At 40.0% G+C, this 21315-nt stretch overlaps 1 protein-coding gene across 1 annotated transcript in view; it reads left to right on the top strand.

Moving 5' to 3' along the window:
• LOC149206012 (Endosomal targeting BRO1-like domain-containing protein) overlaps positions 1-21315 on the top strand; it is a 131664-nt gene that overhangs the window by 26851 nt on the left and 83498 nt on the right. Inside the window, exons 4-5 of the mRNA XM_089395256.1 lie at positions 10602-10670; positions 14346-14486. Coding sequence (XP_089251382.1) covers positions 10602-10670; positions 14346-14486 — 210 coding nt within the window. The remainder of the gene's footprint in view (positions 1-10601; positions 10671-14345; positions 14487-21315) is intronic.

Genomic DNA, 21315 nt, shown 5'->3' with positions numbered 1-21315 from the left:
TACAGAAGACTGACAGTAGTGGGGTGAAGATAGCAGATGAGGAGGATGTAGCCTTGACAGCTAGGGGGAACAACAAAGGGAAGGCCAAGAAAGGGGCCTCATCAGATGGGGCTAAGGGAAAGGAGAAGAAGAAGAAAAAAGTTACGGATATGTCCAAAGTCAAATGTTGGGCATGTCAGAAGGTGGGATACTATGCTGCTAAGTGTCCTGAGAGGAAGAACAAGGGGAAGAAGGGTACTGCAGCTTCAGCAGAGGTGGAGCAGTTTGCTTCATAGTTTGACCAAGACTTTGCATTTATTACTTCTACATCTAGTAGGAGTACATCATCCGATGTGTGGTACATAGACAGTGGGGCTTCCCGCCATATGACAGGTGCACGAGAGTTCTTTTTAGAGCTTGCAGAGAGGGCACTTGATATTGAGATTGTACTAGGAGATGACCGCACTGTGAGAGCTGTTGGTGTGGGGACTGTGACCTTTGAGAGGGAGTCTTTGCCTCCTTTGAAGGTCATGGATGTTTTGTATGTTCCGGGGATGAAGAAGAACTTGATTTCAGTGTTTGCTATGGAGGAGAAGGGGTTTGACGTCACTTTCTTAGGAGGGGCAGGTATTGATGCATCCCAGGGTAGCTTCCCTCACTTAGGCGAAAGTGATTGGAGTCTGCTTTGGGAAACTATACAAATTCAGTTTTCAGTCGACAAGAGCATTGGTGAGTAGCACATCTGGTAGCACTCACACTAGTACCACCAGCAGTAGAGACTTGTGCGAGTTATGGCACTGGAGGATGGCGCATATGCATCATGGAGCTTTGAGAGTACTGAGGGAGATCACTACTGGAGTTCCTGATTTCAGTGTCGAGCATTATGAGGTCTGTAGAGGGTGTGCTTTGGGAAAGTACACCAAGTTAGCATTTCCAGCGAGCGACAACAAATCTATAGGTATACTAGACATGATTCATACTGATGTTAGTGGTCGTATGTCTCATGTGTCTTTGGGTGGTTACGAGTATTATGTTATATTCATTGATGACTACTCTAGGAGGACTTGGATATATTTATTGAATACCAAGGGTGAGGTCTTCAGTGGCTTTAAAGAGTTCAAAGCTCTTGTGGAGAAGCAGACAGGTAGGAAGATTCGGGTCTTGAGGTCAGACAATGGTGGTGAGTACACCGATGGAGAGTTTTCTGACTTCTGTGCACAGAAGGGCATTAGGAGAGAGTTCATGGTTCCTTACAACCCCTAGCAGAATGGGGTGTCTGAAAGGAAGAAAAAAGCTATTGTTGGGGCTGCTAGAGCGATGATTCATGATCAGGGGTTGCCTTTGTTTTTGTGGGTTGAGGCTTGCAATACTGCTGTTTATCTTCAGAACATGAGTCCTCGCAGAGTATTGGGGAATATGACTCCAGAGGAGGATTTCACTGGAGAGAAGCCTTATGTGGGACATCTTCGTATCTTTGGATGTCTCACATATTCTTATATCCCCAAGGAGCATAGGACGAAGCTGGAACCCATGGCAGAGAAGGGTATCTTTATGGGTTACAACGAGACTTCGAAGGCCTATTGGATCTTTATTCCTTCTAAACAGAGAGTGGTGATTAGGAGGGATGTGAAGTTCGAGGAGGAGAGGGCCTATTGGAGATCACGGGAGTATGATGAGAGAGAGTCACAAACTTCTCAGCAGGGAGGTCAGGTACAGGGAGCAAGACCTCAGGGTTTTGGATTTACTGGTATTGGAGGTACTTTAGTGTCAGTGACATTTGGGGCACCAGTGGCGAGTTCATCGAGCACTGCTTTAGGGAGTCCATTGGTATTGAGTTCACATGGCACTTCAGCTGACAAAGGCACATGTGCCAGTACAGGTTCTTCGAGGACAGTTGCTGGTACAGGCACACCAGGGTCAGTTGGCAGACCTTCAGGTTCACCAGACTGGGGGGCAGAGGATGAGGTTCCCTATGGGGAAGAAGCTTCTTTAGCGAAGAGGAGGCCCAAGTGGCTTCAAGACACCTTGAAGGAAATGAAGTCCGTTGGTTCTTTGAAGAGGGTGAACAGGGAGAGTGTGCCACCTAAGCGGTTTTGCAATTATGTTACCAAGGCTACCAGCATTGTTGACTCTGAGCCTACTAGCTATGAGGAGGCTGCCAGCCAGGAGGTATGGAGAGAGGCTATGGTGGAGTATGCCTCTATCATTAAGAACAATGTCTGGGAAGTGGTGCCTAGGCCTGAGGGAAAGTCAGTTGTGACTTCCAGGTGGCTCTACAAGATCAAGCATGCTGCGGATGGCAACATTGAGAAGTTCAAGGCGAGGTTTGTGGCTAGAGGGTTCTCACAGATAGAGGGAGTTGACTATGATGAGACCTTCGCTCCCGTAGCTCGGTACACTTCTATCTGGTCCCTTATTTCTATTGCTGCAGAAATGGGTTGGCAGATCCATCAGATGGATGTGAAGACCACATTTCTGAACGAAGTTATAGAGGAGGAGGTGTATGTTGAGCAGCCATAGGGCTTTGAGGTACTTGGGCGGGAGACCCATGTATGCTGGTTGAGGCGAGCACTCTACGAACTTAAGCAAGCTCCGAGAGCTTGGTATTTGAGGATTGATACTTACTTGCAGTAGATGGGTTTCACGAAGAGTGATGCAGATCCGAACCTATACTACATTGTTGTAGGGGATGATCTGCTCATTCTTGTGCTATATGTCGATGACTTGTTCATTAATGGGGCAGAGAGACCGATTAGTGGTTGCAAGGAGGATCTTGCTATGTTGTTCGAGATGAAGGACATTGGGCTGATGCATTACTTTTTGGGGCTTGAGGTGTGGCAGGAGGAATGGCATATCTTTCTGGGGCAGGGGCAATATGCTGTGGATGCGTTGAGCAGATTTCACATGGGAGACTGTAGACCCATGTCTACACCTATGATCACCAACTGGAAGAAGCTTCATGCTTCAGATTCTAGTTTGGTGGATCCCACATTGTATAGGCAGCTTATTGGGTCCTTGATGTATTTGGTCAACACTAGGCTAGATATATGCTTTGCAATGAACACACTTAGCCAGTTCATGGTTGAGCCCAGGAGGGTGCACTGGGTAGCTGCAAAGCACATTCTTCGCTACGTGCAAGGGACTGTTGATTATGGTTTGGACTATAGGCGGGGAGATGGAGTGAGGTTGGCAGGTTACACAGATGCAGATTGGGCAGGTTGTGCTTTTGACAAGGAAAGCACTTTAGGGTGTTGCTTCGAATTGGGTTCGACAGTTGTGTCATGGTTTAGTCGAAAGCAAAAGTCAGTTGCTTTGAGCTCTTTTGAGGTTGAGTATATGGCTATTAGCCAGGCTAGTTGTGAGGCCATTTGGCTTCGCAAGTTGTTGTATGGCTTATTTGATCAGGAGTTGAGACCGACGGTTATTCACTATGATAATCAGAGTTGCATTAAACTCACGGAGAATCCAGTGTTTCATGACAGGCCAAAACATATTGACATCATAATATCATTTCATCAGCGACTATGTTCAGAAGGGGGCAGTGAAGCTGGAGTAAATATCAACAGATGAGCAGGTGGCCGATGTTCTCACGAAGTCCTTGCCAAGAGGCAAGCATGTCCATTTTAGGGACAAGATGGGTGTGGTGAGAAACACTTTCCTCGGTAAGAGGGAGTGTTGATTTTTAATGTACCTTGGACAAGTGGTTTCCCATGGGTTAGTCTCTACCTAGGGAAAAGTGTCCAAAATAATTCTTTTCCTAAGTGTGACTTTATAAAGTGAAAGTGACTTTATAAGTGGTAAAGTAAATGTTAAATTATAAAGTGAAAAGTGACTTTAGACATAAAGTACAATGTGGGTACTTTATTTAATGGGTGAGTTAAAAAATAGAAAGTGAGAATTAAATGCACATTTATTCTCATCCCTTGATCTAAATGAATTTGAGCCATTAGATCTTAGGGTTGCCCAAAAGTCATTTAGGGAAACAAAAAGGGGAAAAGAAAAGAGAGACTGCATTCATTCTTCATGAACAGATTGGAGAAAGTAGGCTGAGAGTTGGAGAAAAGTTCCAAATGAGAAATTTGTTGCAGCAAGCAGAAAGAGTGATTTCTGGGCAAAGCTGGGCACGAAAATCGAGGCATAGAAGACAACAAAAGGTATAGTACGAACATCATTGAATGCTGTGACCTGCACATCGTTCAAGAGAAGTTTTAAAAAAATTTATTTTTTTTTGAAAAAAATCCGTATAGTCTGTACACAGGTATGAAAATCTGCACAGTCCATATGGAATGCGTACAGTACAGTTCATACGGTCGAATCCATACAATACATATTTTCAGCTTCAAGTGAGCACGAAAATCGAGGCAATGTGGGCACGGTTTTCAAGGAGTTTTGCGCTGAAGAGGTAAGTTGTATTTTGCTGTTTTGTTTTGTCTGCAAATGTATTTTTTTTGAACTTGAAAGATAAATAAATTTGAAGAGCTCTCTAACAGGTTATCCCCAAAGAAGATTGAAGGGGTTTTGCCTAGGTCTAAGTTGACCAAAAATATGTGTGTTGCTGGTCTGTTTATGTCCATATTTATTTTTAGCATGTGTTGACAGTCCCATGTGTTTTAATTTGAAAATTTCATTTCCAGAATTCTATATGTTGAATGTATGTTTATGGGAAAGGGCATTTAACTGAATGGGAGTGATAAGGTGAAATTAAAACCGGGTTGGGATTGCAGGAAACATTTTAGTCATCAAATTTCAACAAGACGTTGAGTCTCCAAGCCATTTTGCTAGTTAGGTTTATTATTTGCCGGAGCTTTTCCAATATCAGGTAAGCAATTAATTGTACTCTCAAATTGTTGAAGATTGATAATAATAAAACCCTCATTTTCTTCTTTTGTTTTCCCTTCAGGGTTTTTCCAGGGATGATTGTCCAAAAATATTTGTGTCAGATTTATTGTGTGTGTGCATCATTTTCTCCATTCTAGTATTTTATCTTCTGCAACATTTTTATTTGTGAAAATTGCTGTATTGGATTGTTCGTTATTTGCCATAAATTAATTTACGGAAGACAAATAAACTGCATAAGTTAGGAGAAAAATACCTAGTAGCTGCAATCGTGGAAATTTCACACACATTTCTTTGGCACATTTCGGAAAGATGTGGCACAATATGGTCTTTGACTCCCTCAAGAATGATCCTTTTTGCTTTGGCATCATTCTTGTTGTGCTGAGCCAACTGCTGGTGGCCGGTTGGTGTGGTTGGTAGGTTCTTCACATACTCCTTCACACCTTGCTCCTCTAGCACCATGGTAATCCTCTCCTTCCATCAGCATAAATTTGCTGCTCCCTCCAAACTTGTGCTTTGGTCTCAAACCCCGATAAGACATTTTGCTAGTCAAAGTCTTCAGAAACGCTAGTGCACTGGTCTAACTAGTAAAAGTTGTGCTCTGTGGGTCAAAACCCTAGGTTGCACTGCTAGACACCCTAGCGCAACACTTCAACTGTACTGCACCTTCTGTTGTGCCTTAAACCTGTTCCTGAGGTCAAAACACGCATGCTGGTCTTCATTTAGAGATGTGGCTCTGGTACCATCTTAGATTTCTTAAAAACTCAACAATCTAATTTGTAAATTTTACTAAGTAAAGAGTAAAAAACTGAACTCGAACTTTAACACACAAATATACTGAGTTTACTTGAAAATAAGGATCAAATGAAGACAAAAACACCAAAAATCCATACACGACAGGAAACCCCAACTGGGGAAAACCTGCAATCTTGTTGCTTTATTATTCTGCTCATCAAATCTTCAGGAAAAGGATTACAAATGTGAGGGAAAACTTCCCTTCACATAGCTAACCCTTTGCGCTAATGATCTGCGCACTTCTCACCAACTCGGCCTCTCTTTTATGCCCTGTACGAACTCGTACGACTTGTAAGACCCCTTCTGTGCACTGAATTTGGCCCCTGGACGAAGTCTGCGCTAGCTGGAAGTGATCTGAGGCTGAAACGACCTATCTTTCTCCCTCTATCTAGCTGATCTGAAGCCCTAGTCGCTGAATAGAAATCTCTTCTCCTTTGCCGAGCAAAACACCAAGCTCTCTATTGCATAATGACCAAGTTTGTGCCCTTTTTCCCTCTTAGAAGTCAACCTGGGCCCACCACTGCCACAAAGGGCTGAGATTAAATCTCCTTGGACAGTTGAGATCCCTCTAATTCTTGACCATAGGAAAAATCTAAACTTTCCTAAGTCAAGGAATAATAGAAAAAAGTGAAATTGGCGCCTTTGCCCCACTTGTGGGTCCCTCTGCCAAATTTAGTGCACCTGCTAAATTTGGCTGAACCCTTCCTCTAACTCCATTTAACAATCCAAGCCTTACATGGTAGAAAAAGCTTAACATGCCTGATTAATGATTTTGATTTGAGTGAAGGGTACATTTTTGCTAAGGCCATGACAAAGGAGCTTAGCAATCAACACCACCAACATTGGGGTACATATAGGGCTTTGTGCGAATGGTAATGTTAAAAATGAAAGATAAAGGAGACTGGCACTTTTACTTTAAGAATTTAACATTACCATTAGGGAGCATCCATGGAGCACCTAGGGGGGGCATCCAGGAAGCATGACGGGAGCACGGTTTGGCACGTGGCTGTTCCAAGTCTCTAGGAACTGCTCAATTGAGTCCGAAGTGCGGTTCTGGGGGCCATTCGGCCATGGTTCCTTACGATGCGCGGTCTGGGGGGTGCTTCAGCCACGGTTCTGCATGGTGTGTGGTTTTGGTGGTGCTTTGGCCACAGTTCTACATGGTGTGCAGTTCTAGGGTCTGGTGTGGCCTGGGGAGGGTGAATGGTTCCTGGAATACTGGTATCACTGTTATGGAAGGCACAGTGCTTGAAAGGTAGCTGATTCTTGAAGCAATTGTTTGAAGAGGGAAAGCATCAGCCAAGTATTTCTCCCTATGGTTCTCTAGTCATATTGGTGCTAGAGAACAAAAGCACTGAATGACAGTTTTGTACTGATTACTGGGCTGTCATCAAGATCATTGTTAAATACAGGAATCCCTTTCCTAGGATTGATGATCTCTTGATCAGTTGAAAGGAATGAAATGTTTTATGAAGATTGACTTTGTTCAAAGTATCATCAAGTTTGTGTAGAGTAGACTGGATTTTCAGTGGATTACTGATGCTTTCAGGCTTCATCTTAGTGATGCTTTGTGGTCTGTCTAGAATCTATATGACATCCTAGTGTACATCACAATTTGTTACACTCGCATATGGCATGTTTAGACAATCTTAGGACCTAGACCTGTTATGATGACATCAACTAAAAACAATGATAAATAAATCCAGTTTGGTCAGCAATCAATTTACTAACTCGTCCATTATTTATGACAGGGAGTACATATTGATGTGAAGGTCAAACTTCTTTTTTGATTGGCCTTTTCCAACTCTTGTTGCAAAGTTGAAGTGTTTTTTTGGGTGGGGTGACTTCTACGAGGAATTCATTCCTAATCATTTTAATTTCTTACATAGTACATCCCCTTTGCTAGTTGACAAAGACCACGAGGCATTTTGCATAGGGGTTGGGAGTTGACCAGACTTTAGCAACTCAGAGGCTCTTTATGCTCTGCATCGATGCTTGTTCTTCCTGATCTACAACATCCCTTTGAAGTTGAGATAGATGCTTCCCAATACACTGTAGGAGTTGTTCTTAAAAAAGGATGACATCTAGCAGTGCACCATTCAAAAGGCTTCATGTAAGAAGGGGGCACCAAAAAAGTGGCTTTCTTAGCTGCCCTCCAGTGCAAATACTTGGCATTCTGGATGTTTGGTACAGTATTTATCGGGATTGGAAGGATCTTTGCCCTTTTGACCCTCACTTTGCTCCCATCGTTGCAGCCTTACAACAACCTACAATGGTAAATTACGTTCTATTTTTGGAATACACGAGGGATTGTTTGGTGTATGATCTTGATCAAAGTTGTCAGACTTGGACTTGGCTGGCCTGGGGCTCAGCAAGACTCTGCAACTTGGCAAAGCTCAGTTCAAGGCTCTGTGAAACTCGACAAATAGAAAAAATCTCCAAGCATGGTAAATTTTATGCAGAAAATATATTTGACATTTCCAATACATAAAAGCTATAAAACAACAGCATATGTGCAAATTCATTAGATAATCTCATAAAATTGTATAATAGAAACTTTAACGCTTCAACTCCTGTTTTGACCCACGAAATTCTGCCCTGGTTTTTGGTTTCTGGGGTGGACTTGTGAGTTTTAAGGGAGAGACTTGCAAGTCCTATTGAGTCTGGCTAGTCTGTGGAGTCCCATGTCTCTCAGCGAGTCTGAGCCAAGTACTTATCTCAGTAGCGTCTCAACCAGACTCACAGGGACTCACGATTCTCCCACGATTCAAGCTACACTGATCTTGATCAGCTTTGCAGTCCTGTTATCACAGACTCTGAATTTCTTTTAAAACAAGTTCATTCCTTGTCATATGGGGGACATATGGTGACTTGCAAGTCCTATTGAGTCTGGCTAGTCTGTGGAGTCCCATGTCTCTCAGCGAGTCTGAGCCAAGTACTTATCTCAGTAGCGTCTCAACCAGACTCACAGGGACTCACGATTCTCCAACGATTCAAGCTACACTGATCTTGATCAGCTTTGCAGTCCTGTTATCACAGACTCTGAATTTCTTTTAAAACAAGTTCATTCCTTGTCATATGGGGGACATATGGTGAGTTCCCTCTTGACCATGGGAACCTGTATCTATGGACTTTATCAACAGTGTCCCTGCCACAGTCACACCATGATTGTACATTTGTAGTTCTGTCATTTTCCAAAATGATGATTTTTTCATTCTTTGAATCAAGACAGTTGGTGCAGATGCAATAGTACCTTTCTTATTCCGTCATATCTTGACACACTTTGGCCTTCCAGTCATCAATGTGTCAAATCAAGAGCCTTGGTTTCTCAATCATTTTTAGCGCTCTTTTTGGAGGGTGCTTAGTTGTAAACTTTGGTTTCTTACTTCATTCCATCCACAAAATGATGGTTGTTCAAGGTGACCAATGGGGCATTGGTACAAGCACTTCGCAATTTTGGATATGTAAATGGCCAAATAAGCAGTGGGACAAATATCCACACGTGATACAGCATAGCTATGCAGTCTCCTTTTGAGGTATGCTATGGCTTTCAGCCTCCTGCACCATTTGAGGTTCCGGTTATTCTATCTGTCCCATCAACGTGTCAATAACAAAAAGAGCAACATAAAGCTTCTATGTCTGTGGAGTACATAGATGAGTTGATGCTAAAGTCAGGGATATTCTATTAATATCACAGGCCAAATATAAAGTAGTGCACAGTAAACGTTGAATCTAACATCAATTTGAGGTTGTTGACAATGTGTTGTAACTTGTTATGCTAGGACAAGCAATGCTTTGAACAACAGCATCACAAGTTGAAGCCTATTGGATATGATCCTTAAAACATCATTCTATCTGCATGGTATAGCTTCTTTCATTTGGATCTTCAAGCTCATATGGGAATGCATGATGTGGTGACCATCATTACAGGGTGATGCTATACAAGTTATCCATCATTGAGACAATATGGTTTAACTTTTGCTGATTACATTGTAAAGTCAATATTAGGACTACTAGGTCAAAGTGGAATACGACCTGTCTAAGTACCAAATGCAAGCAGTCTTATTCTCCGCTCTCCTTCTCTTCTAGGGCTTCTCCAAAAATTATGTGTGAAATGAGGAAAACCTCTTTATTTCACAAGCATGCTTTTTTTATGCTCCATGTGTTTGATTTGTGAATTTGCAGGAAGGCAAGTTGGCATGTCAGCGAGTCTGATTCATCAGATTCACGACATATAGAGGGGGATGTATCAGGTATCCTAGCTACTATTTATCTGGTCGCTTATAAATGTACCTTGCCATTACAAGCCAAGTGGCTCTCCTAATCCACCTCTGAGCAGAAATCTTCCCATTTATCATTGGGGACAGTTTCCTTGCGGTAGGGAGGAGATGGTATGCCATAGGCAATCCTGTTCTCTTATTGTAGTCATGTTTTGACTAAGTCATTTAGTAATTCAATAATCTCTAAAAATTTTCAACAGAGCTGCTATGGAAATGATTGAAATCCTCTTTTGGTTTACTTGAATCACTTAATGCCCACTGAACAAGATTATATGGATTTCATGATGAAATATCAATCACTCTTAGTTCAATATTAGAAAATTTTGAATGTCTTCAGATCTGTATTCTACGCGATAGGAATTGTCCTACATAATAAGTTATTTCTCCCTATAATTATAATGTTTGTGCAAGCCTAAAGAATAGGCTTCATGCATATGTCATATTTATAAAAACAGATAGATAGCATACCTCATTTCTGCTCATCTGAGATGATTGGAAGCTCAAAAGAAACAACCGTGTTGGCTGAGCCAATGACTGAGTCTATAATGGAACTAGTATGTTTGATACATATTAATTCTATACACATTGAACATTAATTTCCAAAATATGAAAGTTCTTTGGATTTATGTTTCATTCTTCCTTACAATTTTTATCGACAGTGAAAGTTTTTGATGATTGATCTGACTCCCTGGAGACCTGATTTTATTTCAGAGGCAGTTGGAAATGCTTGGATCAGAGCGAGCAGGATTGGAAGACATGCTCAAAGAGATGAAAAGAAAGGTAACTTGCAACTTTTCTTGTTGGTTTCTTTGTTGGATGTCAGTTGTTACAATTGTTTGTTTCTAATGCCTATGTATTGTTTTTGTTCAATTGTAGAAAGTCCAATGTGTAACAAAAGATGTTCTTTGACAGTGTCCTGATACTGATCACTGTGAAAAATATTTTGGGAGTGTTAGCATTCCGCCGACAATAACATGACTTTTGTGGTCAAACACTTCCACAGCTAAAAGACTCACCTGCCAACTGTAGGATTTCATATGGGTGTGTACACTGTATACACAATAATAGGTAAACACATAAATGTGGAGAGAGTAATAAATGTTATATTAATGATGCTGCAGCAAGTATAATAATGGGAGCCCGAGGCTATCCAACATACAATCACCACTTTCTCAGCTTAACATAAGATTTTAAATCTTAGCACATCAATTTTTTAAAGCCCATGAAGACTAGCATATGAGATTGTGATGGTAACCGGGCATATGAATGTCCAACAAATTATCCAGTTGCCAGCGTGAGTAGAGATTGTCTAGCAGGTTATTACTTATTAGCAGATTGATGCCCTGAAGAACAAGGGTTTTGCAGACACTAACAGGGTCCAAGTTTTCCAGATTGCTGCAGTTGAATACAGCAGGAAAGAAAAAAAAACCACCCGAAATGAAAAGGAAGATGTCCAGGGCATATTTTCAGGCAGAAATAAGATGTTTTAAGACAGTATGACATCCAACAAGATGTGTGCTTGAGAAATGAAGAATATTTGCAGACCCCTGAACATCTGAAGAATTTGGAGAACCTTGAGAAACAGATGTTTAGGGAAGAACAAAAATCACAGTTATTGCAAACCACTGTATGCAGTAAAAACAGTAGGGTAACAGCCATGATTTTCGTTGCATAGGACATGAGGTCCGTGTGATTTAGAACTGTCAACAAGACCTGCAAGATATATCTTGACGTTTTACAGCAGCAATCTGCACAATTGGTAGATGTTGTGCAGTATAGGTAGATAGTGTGGCAAATTTTTCCAAAGGCATTTTTTAACTTCTTTGAAAATTGATTAAAAAAGGTGTTTAGAACCTAAGATACACGGCGGAGATGCATTTTCGTTAGGAACCTGTAAACGTATAGAACCCATTAATGTGGGTATTGGCTGGAACTGTCCAGGTGCACATGGACTTTTGAGAACAAAATTAGATGCGACATTTTCAACCTAACTGTTTGTTTTAACTTTTTATTACAATAAGGATTTATATGTTTTGGTCACATGAGGTATTTTTGGAGTCTGGTTGAAGAGATTATATATTTATAATGTTGGGTCCGTCTGACTCAAAGCTTTTGGGTATGGAGGTTTTAATTGGCCTTTCCAGCATTAGGCAGCAAATACTTGAATAGGTAAAAGTTTAAAGCCAAAACTGACATCTGATTGTCCACAAGAAGACTAGTTAGAATACTTTGGAAAAAAAGAGTTGTAAACAGAATGTTAAGATTATACCCAGACAGCAAGATATGATTATTTTCTGGTGCAGTGGACAAGATTGTTGGAGACTTGAGATGATTCATCTGACCTGGAAAAAATCTGATCAAGTTGCAAAAGAACCTAGAAACGTTGGTTGTAACAAAGTAGCCAAAGAAGCATGATAAGCTAAGGAGGCTGGCTAAACTTTAAAGCATAGTTACTCTAGTAACAACTGGAGATTTGCTATGTATCTATGTGGGTCTTCTAGAAAAGCATGGAAATTATGGCTGGCTACGCAGGGGACTCTATGGATAGGAGGTGACAGGTAATTGGTCTTCAGATCAAGGGTTGGACCATAAATTGGAGGGCCTCTTGTTTAGGCACTGTTAATCAAGGTGTACAAATGTAAGATCTAGAAGGGCTTGTGTATCCTTGGTATTGTTGAGGAGTGTAGCCACAGGAGAAAGCACTCCATATGAGATCAGGGGTCAAGTTTTCCACTAGTAAATCTCATTGAAGGGGGGTGAAGGTGTCAGATTTAAAGTTTCAAGCTTTATTTTGAGCTCTAGAAATAATAGAAATAGAGATAACAGAGACTTCTTTGAGGTAAGCAGTTTTAAAGCTCAGTTGTTGAGAACATTTGGAGCTCTTGTTGAAGGTGGAATGCTATTGGAGCAAACAACTAGCTCTGCCTTAGTATTTAATGTGTCTTCTATATTATGTGAACTTTATGCAAGTAGACATTAATGTTAGTAGTTAATAAATATGTGACTATTGTAAAATTTAGGTGGTCATTATTTCAGACAAGTTAGCATGCAAGGTTATTGATCTTAGATATGTCATTGGTCTTTATAGACATTTCTGCAACATGAAAATGGATCTACAGTAGAGCTTTCTGTTAGTTTCAACAATTTGAAAATCCTCTCTTGGGGGGTAACTTTTAGACTGTCTACATCTTAGAATTTTTACCCTCTTGAGTCGTTTGCTGAGATTCTCTGGCAAACTATTGTGCGGCAGTCGAGCCTTGGCATTCTTCAGGAATTCATTTTAGAATTCAAAGTGAGGTGGAAAAGCTTTTGATGCGGGAACATGGCCCACAGTTTTGGCCTTCCAATGTTGACAGTTTCTGTGGACTGTTTGGAAAATCATCTTTTCATGTGGCATGCTAAAAGCATGCACTTACATAAGTTTTATTATCATAAACATATACACTTCATACCAATGCTGTATTTTCATTTTAAATTGATTCTTGTCCAAAGTTTCCATGGAAGCTGAAAAATATCTATATTTCTGTTTGGAAAGAATTGAGGGGATGTCCTTTTGACTGACCTATTGAAGGATCCACAAGTTTTCAAACTTCCATGTGGACCTGTTACAGAAAAATATAGCACCTAGTGCAAAGCTTCACCAGGCGACCTAGACGGCGTACAACACTTGGGAGTGTTACCTCTGTCACCTCAGCAACAACTCCCCTTGTTTTAGTGAATGACACAATACAACTAAAGGGAGGCTTCCTTGGTAAGATTTAGGGATCAAGTAACCCAGGGAACTCAAGCTTAAGTGTCCTATAAGGACCCGACAATGAGAATCAACTGGATATAGGTATAGCTAATTAGGTTTGAGGTAGAGGAGTAGTTTCAAGATTTGGGTTTGAGGTGGAGTAATTTCCAGATTTGGGTTTGAGGTTGCTATGGCTCAATCTAGAGGCTATGGTTGACCTACGGAGCCTCACATAGGTTTACCGAACACACCAAACAATGAATTACCCAAAACTATCATAAACTAGGGTTTTGAATCAGCAAATTGCAACAATGCAGTAGTTTATGAAAGCAGCAAGTTTAGCCCTTGAAGCTATTATGATAAGCAAGTATAAAATGAAGGCCAAGTGTAGTAGTAAACTAGAAAATAAATTACAGCAATATTTGACAATTATAAAAGGCATGTAATAGCAATAAAATCCTCAATGTCAGCCCTATAAAATGGCTGCAAAATGATTAGATGAGTTGTCTAGCCTTTTGGTTTCTGATGGTTCCATTTTGCTGTTTATTTTTAAGGTTTTCTATTATCTCGTCAGTGCATGTGTTAGGTGTAGTATGTGTTGGTTTTCTTGTTTCTAATCATGTTACTAAATATTAGGTGCTCCATATTTATTTAAAGATGGTGGGCATCCTACATATTCTAATTCAATTTTCTTTTCTCGTTTATTGTTTTTATATGTGTAGGATGACATTTTGCCCAAGCTGATGGCAACCTCTGGATCTTATGAGGACCTTTTCAAGAAGGAACTTGGAAAGTATGATCCTATATGTCAAGAGGTTGCTCGGAATGTCGAAGCCCAAGAACAATTACTGCGCCAAATCCAGGTAAGATAAACTGTAGATCTTCTTGAGGAATACAGTATAACCATATGCATATCATGTTCACATCTTTGCCAGGTTTAAGACTTTAACTATGTTTAGCTTGCCAAATGATGGACAAAATAAGGCTTCAATGGGTGGTTGTATGACATATGATGAATCAATAGGAGAGGAATTATATTGATACAAATGAATGTCCAAAAATTAATAATGCTTCGTTTTTTTCACACTCAATTCAATACAGAAATAGGTGGTGTCTAATGCCCATTAACTCTATGTCCCGGGACCATTATAAAATTTAAAACAGGAACTCTACATTTATAGATGATGTCAGCATCTACTTGGAGAGCTGTTGAGTATAACTTGTACAACTTGTGGGAGGACCTTCGAAAGTGGTAGCATAATGTCCTTGTGGTGTTAATGACAATATTTTATTTGTTATTTAAAAAGCATCCACAATTGATCAAACTCTTTTTCTATTGCTGGTGTGCCCTTGTAAACTTCAATATTTTATAGGATCGGTTGGTCAATATAAAATTAGGATTGTGATGACACTATACCTTTCTCATTTAAAACCTATGTTGCACGAAACTTCAAAGACCCTGGCGTGTTGGGCCGTACCCATACCCGAAACTCCGAAACTTGGCCATCATGTAATCATCTATTAGAGTTAATATGGACTTTTTTTTTTCCTTTTAAATTGTCATCTATGGGTCTTATTCCCTTTTTTCTTGCAAGATAATGTGTTATTCACTTATTTATTTATATATACATATATGACGTTTTGGCTAACAATTCACCGACGTTTCCATTTTTGGGATGTGATGTTTCTAAACGTACCCGTTTCGGAAACTCCGAAACGTTTTGGCGTTTCATGCAACTTAGTTTAAAACTAACCACCTTTGGCCTTCTTTGTTTTAGGAGGTGTCGTTCACAGATACATACAGGATACATTTGGGAGGAAAATCTTCTTATATTAACATAACAAATATGTACAAATTTATGAAAACAAAAAGAATGTATATACAATCAATGTAACTGCTTTCCCGATGCTACAAGGACTGAGAAGCTCTAATGCAAACGTGGGAAGTCACCTAGATCCCGAAAATTCATTGGCACATAGGAAACTCTTAGGATGTCACTTATTTAAATTTTAGTGCCTTCCAATTAACACTTGGATTGGCAGAAAGGCATCAATACTAGGGGTTAGGATCTTTGTCCATCACCATGCCTGGCCTGCTTGTGCTGGACATGATGAACCCTACTTAATGAGGGGCTAAACATGTCACTTCACTTGGGGAATATCATAAATGGAACTCCCGCAGTGGGAATACTACCACCCCAACTTGACCAGTGAGTCAAGGTGCCGGTGATATTTGGAGATACATGCATTGTAATGGTTCCAAGCAAATTGATTATTGACCCTTTTTAAACATGTCATGGTTATATAACGGAATAATTTTGAGCTTGTTAGCACAACGCTTTGGCGCTTGTTAGCACAACGCTTCGGCTAAAAGCACAGATTCACATACTTTCCAAGTCTAATAACAGTGGAGACATGTTTTGTAATAGAGAGTCAAAGGGATGCATTGAGTTGCATTAATGGAAGAACCATTTCTCACGTTTTAATTCTCTATACTCTATGTGGTCTGTGATGCAGGAAGTAAGCTTTCAAGTCCCTTATTTCAAGGGTCAGAATAAGTGGTTGTTAATGCAATGACTCCGTGTTATGTGATATTGTTAATTTTTGATAACAATTGTATGTTCTATGCTTAAGCACAATTTACTTCATTGTTCCTTTAGCAGCCCAATGACAATTTTCAATTATATCCAGTAGCAATCACATTAACTTATAGACATTGACAGTAAATGCAGATAGAACATAAAATCATATGCAGAAAATAAGCCAAGACAAGAGGACACAAGATGTGGTGGATGCCAGGGACAAACCCCAATGTGGGGAACCCAATAATTAAATCTTCTTATTTTTCTTCAATAGTTCAGCAGAGAGAGAGAGTACAAATATCATAAATGCAAACCCAAAACAGATCTGCCAAATCAGCAGTCAAACCAACAGTCAATGCAGCCCTAACCAGAAAGTCAATGGTGGTCAAAGCTGCCCCAAAACGTCCTCCAAGCAGCTCGGTCAACAGCAGTCCAATTTGGCCTTCCAGGAGAGTCAAAGTCAGCCCAAAACAATTTGGTCAAACCCAGTCAAAGGAGAGAGAAACACTGCTGTAATTTTCTGCAGTCAAATCTGAAGTCAACCTGAAGTCAATGTTGGTCAAACTATCCCAAACTCCTCAATTTCTGTGCCAATAAATGCGGCCTAGAGAAATCAGAATTATGGCCCAAAAACTGAGGTCAACACTGGTCAAATCCCCCTTGGTCAACACTGGTCAATGCTCTGAAACTTCGGCCTGTTTTGACCCAGAAAAACTCGGCCTCCTGCCACACGTGCGAAGAAGAGAAGCTGCCTCCAAGAAGTATGAACCAAACAAGAGAAGAGAGAGATGATGTGATGTGTGATGAGTGAGTGTCCAAATGAGGGAAGGGTCACTCCTATTTATACAATTCGTTGAAGGTGAGGAGACCCATCTATTTGGCTTCATAAGCCCACATTTGATGGTGGCTGACCCTGAGCATTTGTCCATAAAAAGAATAAATTCATAATTCCATTTCTGCTTGTCAGAATGACATGATCTTTATATCAAAACTGTACCTCTCCGAAAGAGGAATCCAATGCAATAATCATCTCCATCATATGAGCTGTCCTAAGGTGGAAGTTGGCCCTAGTTGCCAATTTTAGGAGATATGGTTGACATCAATGTGGATAAAAAGGTTAAAGCACATAATCATAATGTTATTTTTTTTAAACTGTAAATGGAATTTTTTGTATTAAATTTCTGCTGAAGGCATGCAGCAATACCTCATCTATGCACCAAAGAGCATAATGAGCCATAGAGGCAGAAAGATTGGGTCTAAAACAGACCATAATTGTCAAAATTAGGAACTTTCTTCTCTATACAATTCAGAATTATCTACTGGTCTATAAGTAGAAAGTTTCGAGTAACTTTCTAACAAAAAACAAAATTTACATTTCATTGGGTACCAATGTATTTTTTGGATTTTGCTGCTGATAAGTCCTTGTCCTCTTGGCCATTCTCCTCCTCTATTGGCATGTTGAGGCCTGGGAGCTTAGAGGAATCTCCACATAGCCAACCAATTACTCCTCTTGTTTTCATATTTCGAAAGACCCCTTGTGCTTTTGGGCATGATGATATTCTAGTTCTTTAAGGAAATCAAACATTTATTTTCATTGTTTTAAACCACCAAGTCACCTTTTACTAATCTGACTCCATGATTCAGCAACAAGTCAACCTCTGTGTTGTTATGTCTTACGATTTGAAAGGCTTCATATTATTCAAATTTAGGAAGCAAGCCTCTTTTTCTTGCAAGGAGAGTGTTCAATTTCAAATTATCAGGGGAGAAGCCTTTTTGTAAATAAGATTAGAGGAGAGAAGAGTCCCCAATTACAATTAACTTGGTGGCTTTCAACGATAGTGCTTGGAGTAGGCCTTGATAAAGGCTACATACTTCTACTTGATTGTTCGAGGTTGAACCCAAACTCCAAGAATACGAAGTTTCTCTTTTTCCTCTAGGGTGATATATTACCCCCTTGCTCCTGCCATCCTTGGATTGGATTTTGTGGCCCTGTCAAACAATAGAATTGGATGTATTTGTTCTAACAACCATTTAGCAAATTCGTCCTTTGATAAGCTAAGCTTTCCTGTATTTTGTTCCTTTTCGACGCCTTGAATCGATATTTCTTTCATCTTATCCACTTCCTGGGAGGAAGATGAGAAGGAACTGTGAGAATTTAATGCTTTAGTTAGAAGTGAGGAGGTTTTGACCGCAACCTCTATAGGGGATGAAAGTTTACTTTAAAAAATAGCTCTGTTTCTAGCCAACCAAATTTTCCAGCATTTAAACTTAAGAAGAGCCCACCAAATCCTTTTCAAAAGTGGTTTGCCTCGCAAGGAACCTTCATAATGCTTACCCCATGAATAAAGAAAGGAAGATATTTGATGGCCACAATTTGGTGGGTGATTTTTTTTAAGACACATTCCTGTACCTGCTTCGAAATCTTTCAATCTAGGAATAAGTGGGCTATGGTTTTTTCTAGTGTTGCACTAATTGCCAAATAATCGCGATAATATCGTTTTATCGTGATTTTTTCAAAACAAAGATAAAATCTGGCGATAAAATCGTGGTTTTTTTTATAGCCAATTATTATTATTATTACTATTATTATTAGAAAGGATGCCATGTCCTCATCCTTTGATTTCTTCATTTTATATAGCTTATTCCTCAAAGACATCTTTTGTTCTGATGTACTTACAGAGTCTTGTCATAGATAGCTTTAGAAGTTTTCAAATTTGCAACAAATGGAACAAGAGGATCCTTAATGGATTCAACGATGATCCTTTGTGACCTTACTTCTCCTTTCGTGTACTTTGCTAGTTCTTAAGTCTTATCTTTGCTAGGTTCAGTAATTTCACCAGTGAAATATTGCATTACTTAATATTTTGTAAGTGCCAAGTCAAGCCTTTTCTTCCATGCTAGGAAATTTGATGAGCCAATGAGCTTATTGCTTTCCTTGCAGAAAGAACCCATATGACGTGTAGATTCAAACATAGAGTGACAATATGATACTTACTTGGTGATCAAGAGTCTTCCCTTTCTGATGATTTCTCATCTATCGTGAGGCTTTCAAGTTTTCAAAGAGACTTCAATAATGGTTTCCAAAAGTGGCGATACCAAAATCTTTTGATGCTTCCTTCAAGGAGGTCTGTCAATGAGTCTTCAACTAGATCTTTTTCTTGGGAGAAAACAATAACCTTCTTGTGGTCTTCCTCTTCAAACTTTCTTCTGATGAGGTCCTTCTTCGAGATCAATAGGTCTCCTTTTCCCCTTAGCAAACCCTTCTTGTGTCCACAAGATGATCCTTCTAGCTGCCTTCTTGTTCACCTTAGCTCTGATACCATGTTGGAAAATGCAATGTGGAAACTATTAATTTCAATTTTCCTTAACCTTAATACTTGTTTGTGAACTTTATTATTCTTCTTGTGTTTCTTTATTAGATCTTCTTCATCAAACAAATATCAAGAGTAAAATAATAAAGACAGTGGCCACAAAAATTAGGCTAAGAGCCAGGGAAAAACCCCCGAAGGGGATAACCCAGAAACTCTTCTCTTCTTAGAGAATCTGCTTCAAATGAGACAGCAAAGTCGCAAAGCCTAGACCAAGTCCTCCTCCAAGTAGCAAGTCAGCCCTTCCAATAGAACCAACTTCTAGCTGCAACTTTGCCACAGTCTCTGCCCTTCAATTTCGTCCTGCGATTTCAGCCTTGTAGCTGCTGCAGAAACCCTAATCCAATTCTTCAAGAGTCCTTCCTTGAGCAAGACAGGGCTTCCCAAGGTCAACGAGGTCAAGATAGAGTATTCTCACTTCTAGCAATTTGATGCTGCAACTTGCTCTTCTCCAATTCAGACATGCAATTTCGGCCTCCTTTGTAGTTGCCCTAGGACTTCGCACGTGTGAGAGAGATGGAGCCCAAAAACAAGATTTCTTCCTTCTTCATTCCTCCTAGGCCTTCGCTCTTCTCGTCTTCTTGCTTCCCAGCTACATATCAAACTTTTTCTCTTGAGATCAAACTTGATGGTGAGTAAGTGCCAAATGAGGTCAAACTGCTCCTTTATATAGCCTTTCCAAGGGGTCTAATTCCCTCCTTTAGGCCGACTTGAAGCTTCCAGGGCCGACTTGTACTTTGGAGGTTTCTAGGACTTTTTTAGACTCGTAATAAATTATTTTACAAGATATATTTTGCTCGAAAGGGTCTAATAAACATGATGTTGACTCTCTTGACTCATGACAATAAATCCTATGACTTAACAAACCCTAGAAGCAAGAAGAACATGCTTTTACCTAGAAAACCATCAATAAAGAACATGAAACCAATGCTTTAAATAATAACTTTTTCTTTTCTTCTTTTGTTTGTTACATAAGATACATATTGAAATGAGTACAATAACAATTATGAAGCCCTGAACTAGTTACATTTTCAACACAATTCGCGACATGAAAACTAAAAATCTCTCATGTTGATTGCAAATTTCATTCCCAGTCAAATCACAGGTTCAAGCTGTAGCTTAATCCACAATTTTAGGTTCTAATGTTATTGCAAGCTAGAATCACGATCTGCGACTTAGCCTTGGTGCATTATCAGAATTTATATGTGCGACCTGCGATTGGGTGAGAGACAGAGCAGGACTGGTCACACATTCCCTTCACAATGGAAATCACCTCCTCCAGCTCTAGTGTAGGTTGCATTGAGGAGTTGCGCGGTTGTCTTTATTATGTGCGATGGAGGCAAGGGAGATCGCAAATTGGAGGTGCGCTGTAATTTCATCGCATGCACCAGGGATAGTGAAGTCGCAGGTCACATCTTAAAAGAGCAGTGCCAAATAACTATGAATTAAGATTGTGACTTGTGACCAAAATGGATACCAAAATTCGAAATCATGCTTGCTGTTGTTTGAGTTTCTTCCGTGCCTCATCAAAATGTGCTGCATGATCAACTGCGATTAAGTGCCCAAGGATCTCGTGTCTCCTTTGAGAGACATGTTCAGCAGTAGACTCTTCCGCAAAAGTCACAAAAACAAAACCTCTATGGGATATTTTCTTTGCATCCTTGGGAAGATACACATCCAAAACCTGACCAAACTGTCTGAAATATAATTGCAAGTCTTCAGCTGTCACCTCAACTGGGATA

The sequence above is a fragment of the Pinus tabuliformis genome, chromosome 1_2 (assembly GCF_031772625.1).
Source record: "Pinus tabuliformis cultivar Carrire ecotype Pingquan chromosome 1_2, CPIR1, whole genome shotgun sequence".
Classification (NCBI taxonomy): domain Eukaryota; kingdom Viridiplantae; phylum Streptophyta; class Pinopsida; order Pinales; family Pinaceae; genus Pinus; species Pinus tabuliformis.
The sequence above is the reverse complement of the archived record's forward strand: the minus strand, read 5'-3'. Positions and strand labels throughout refer to the sequence as shown.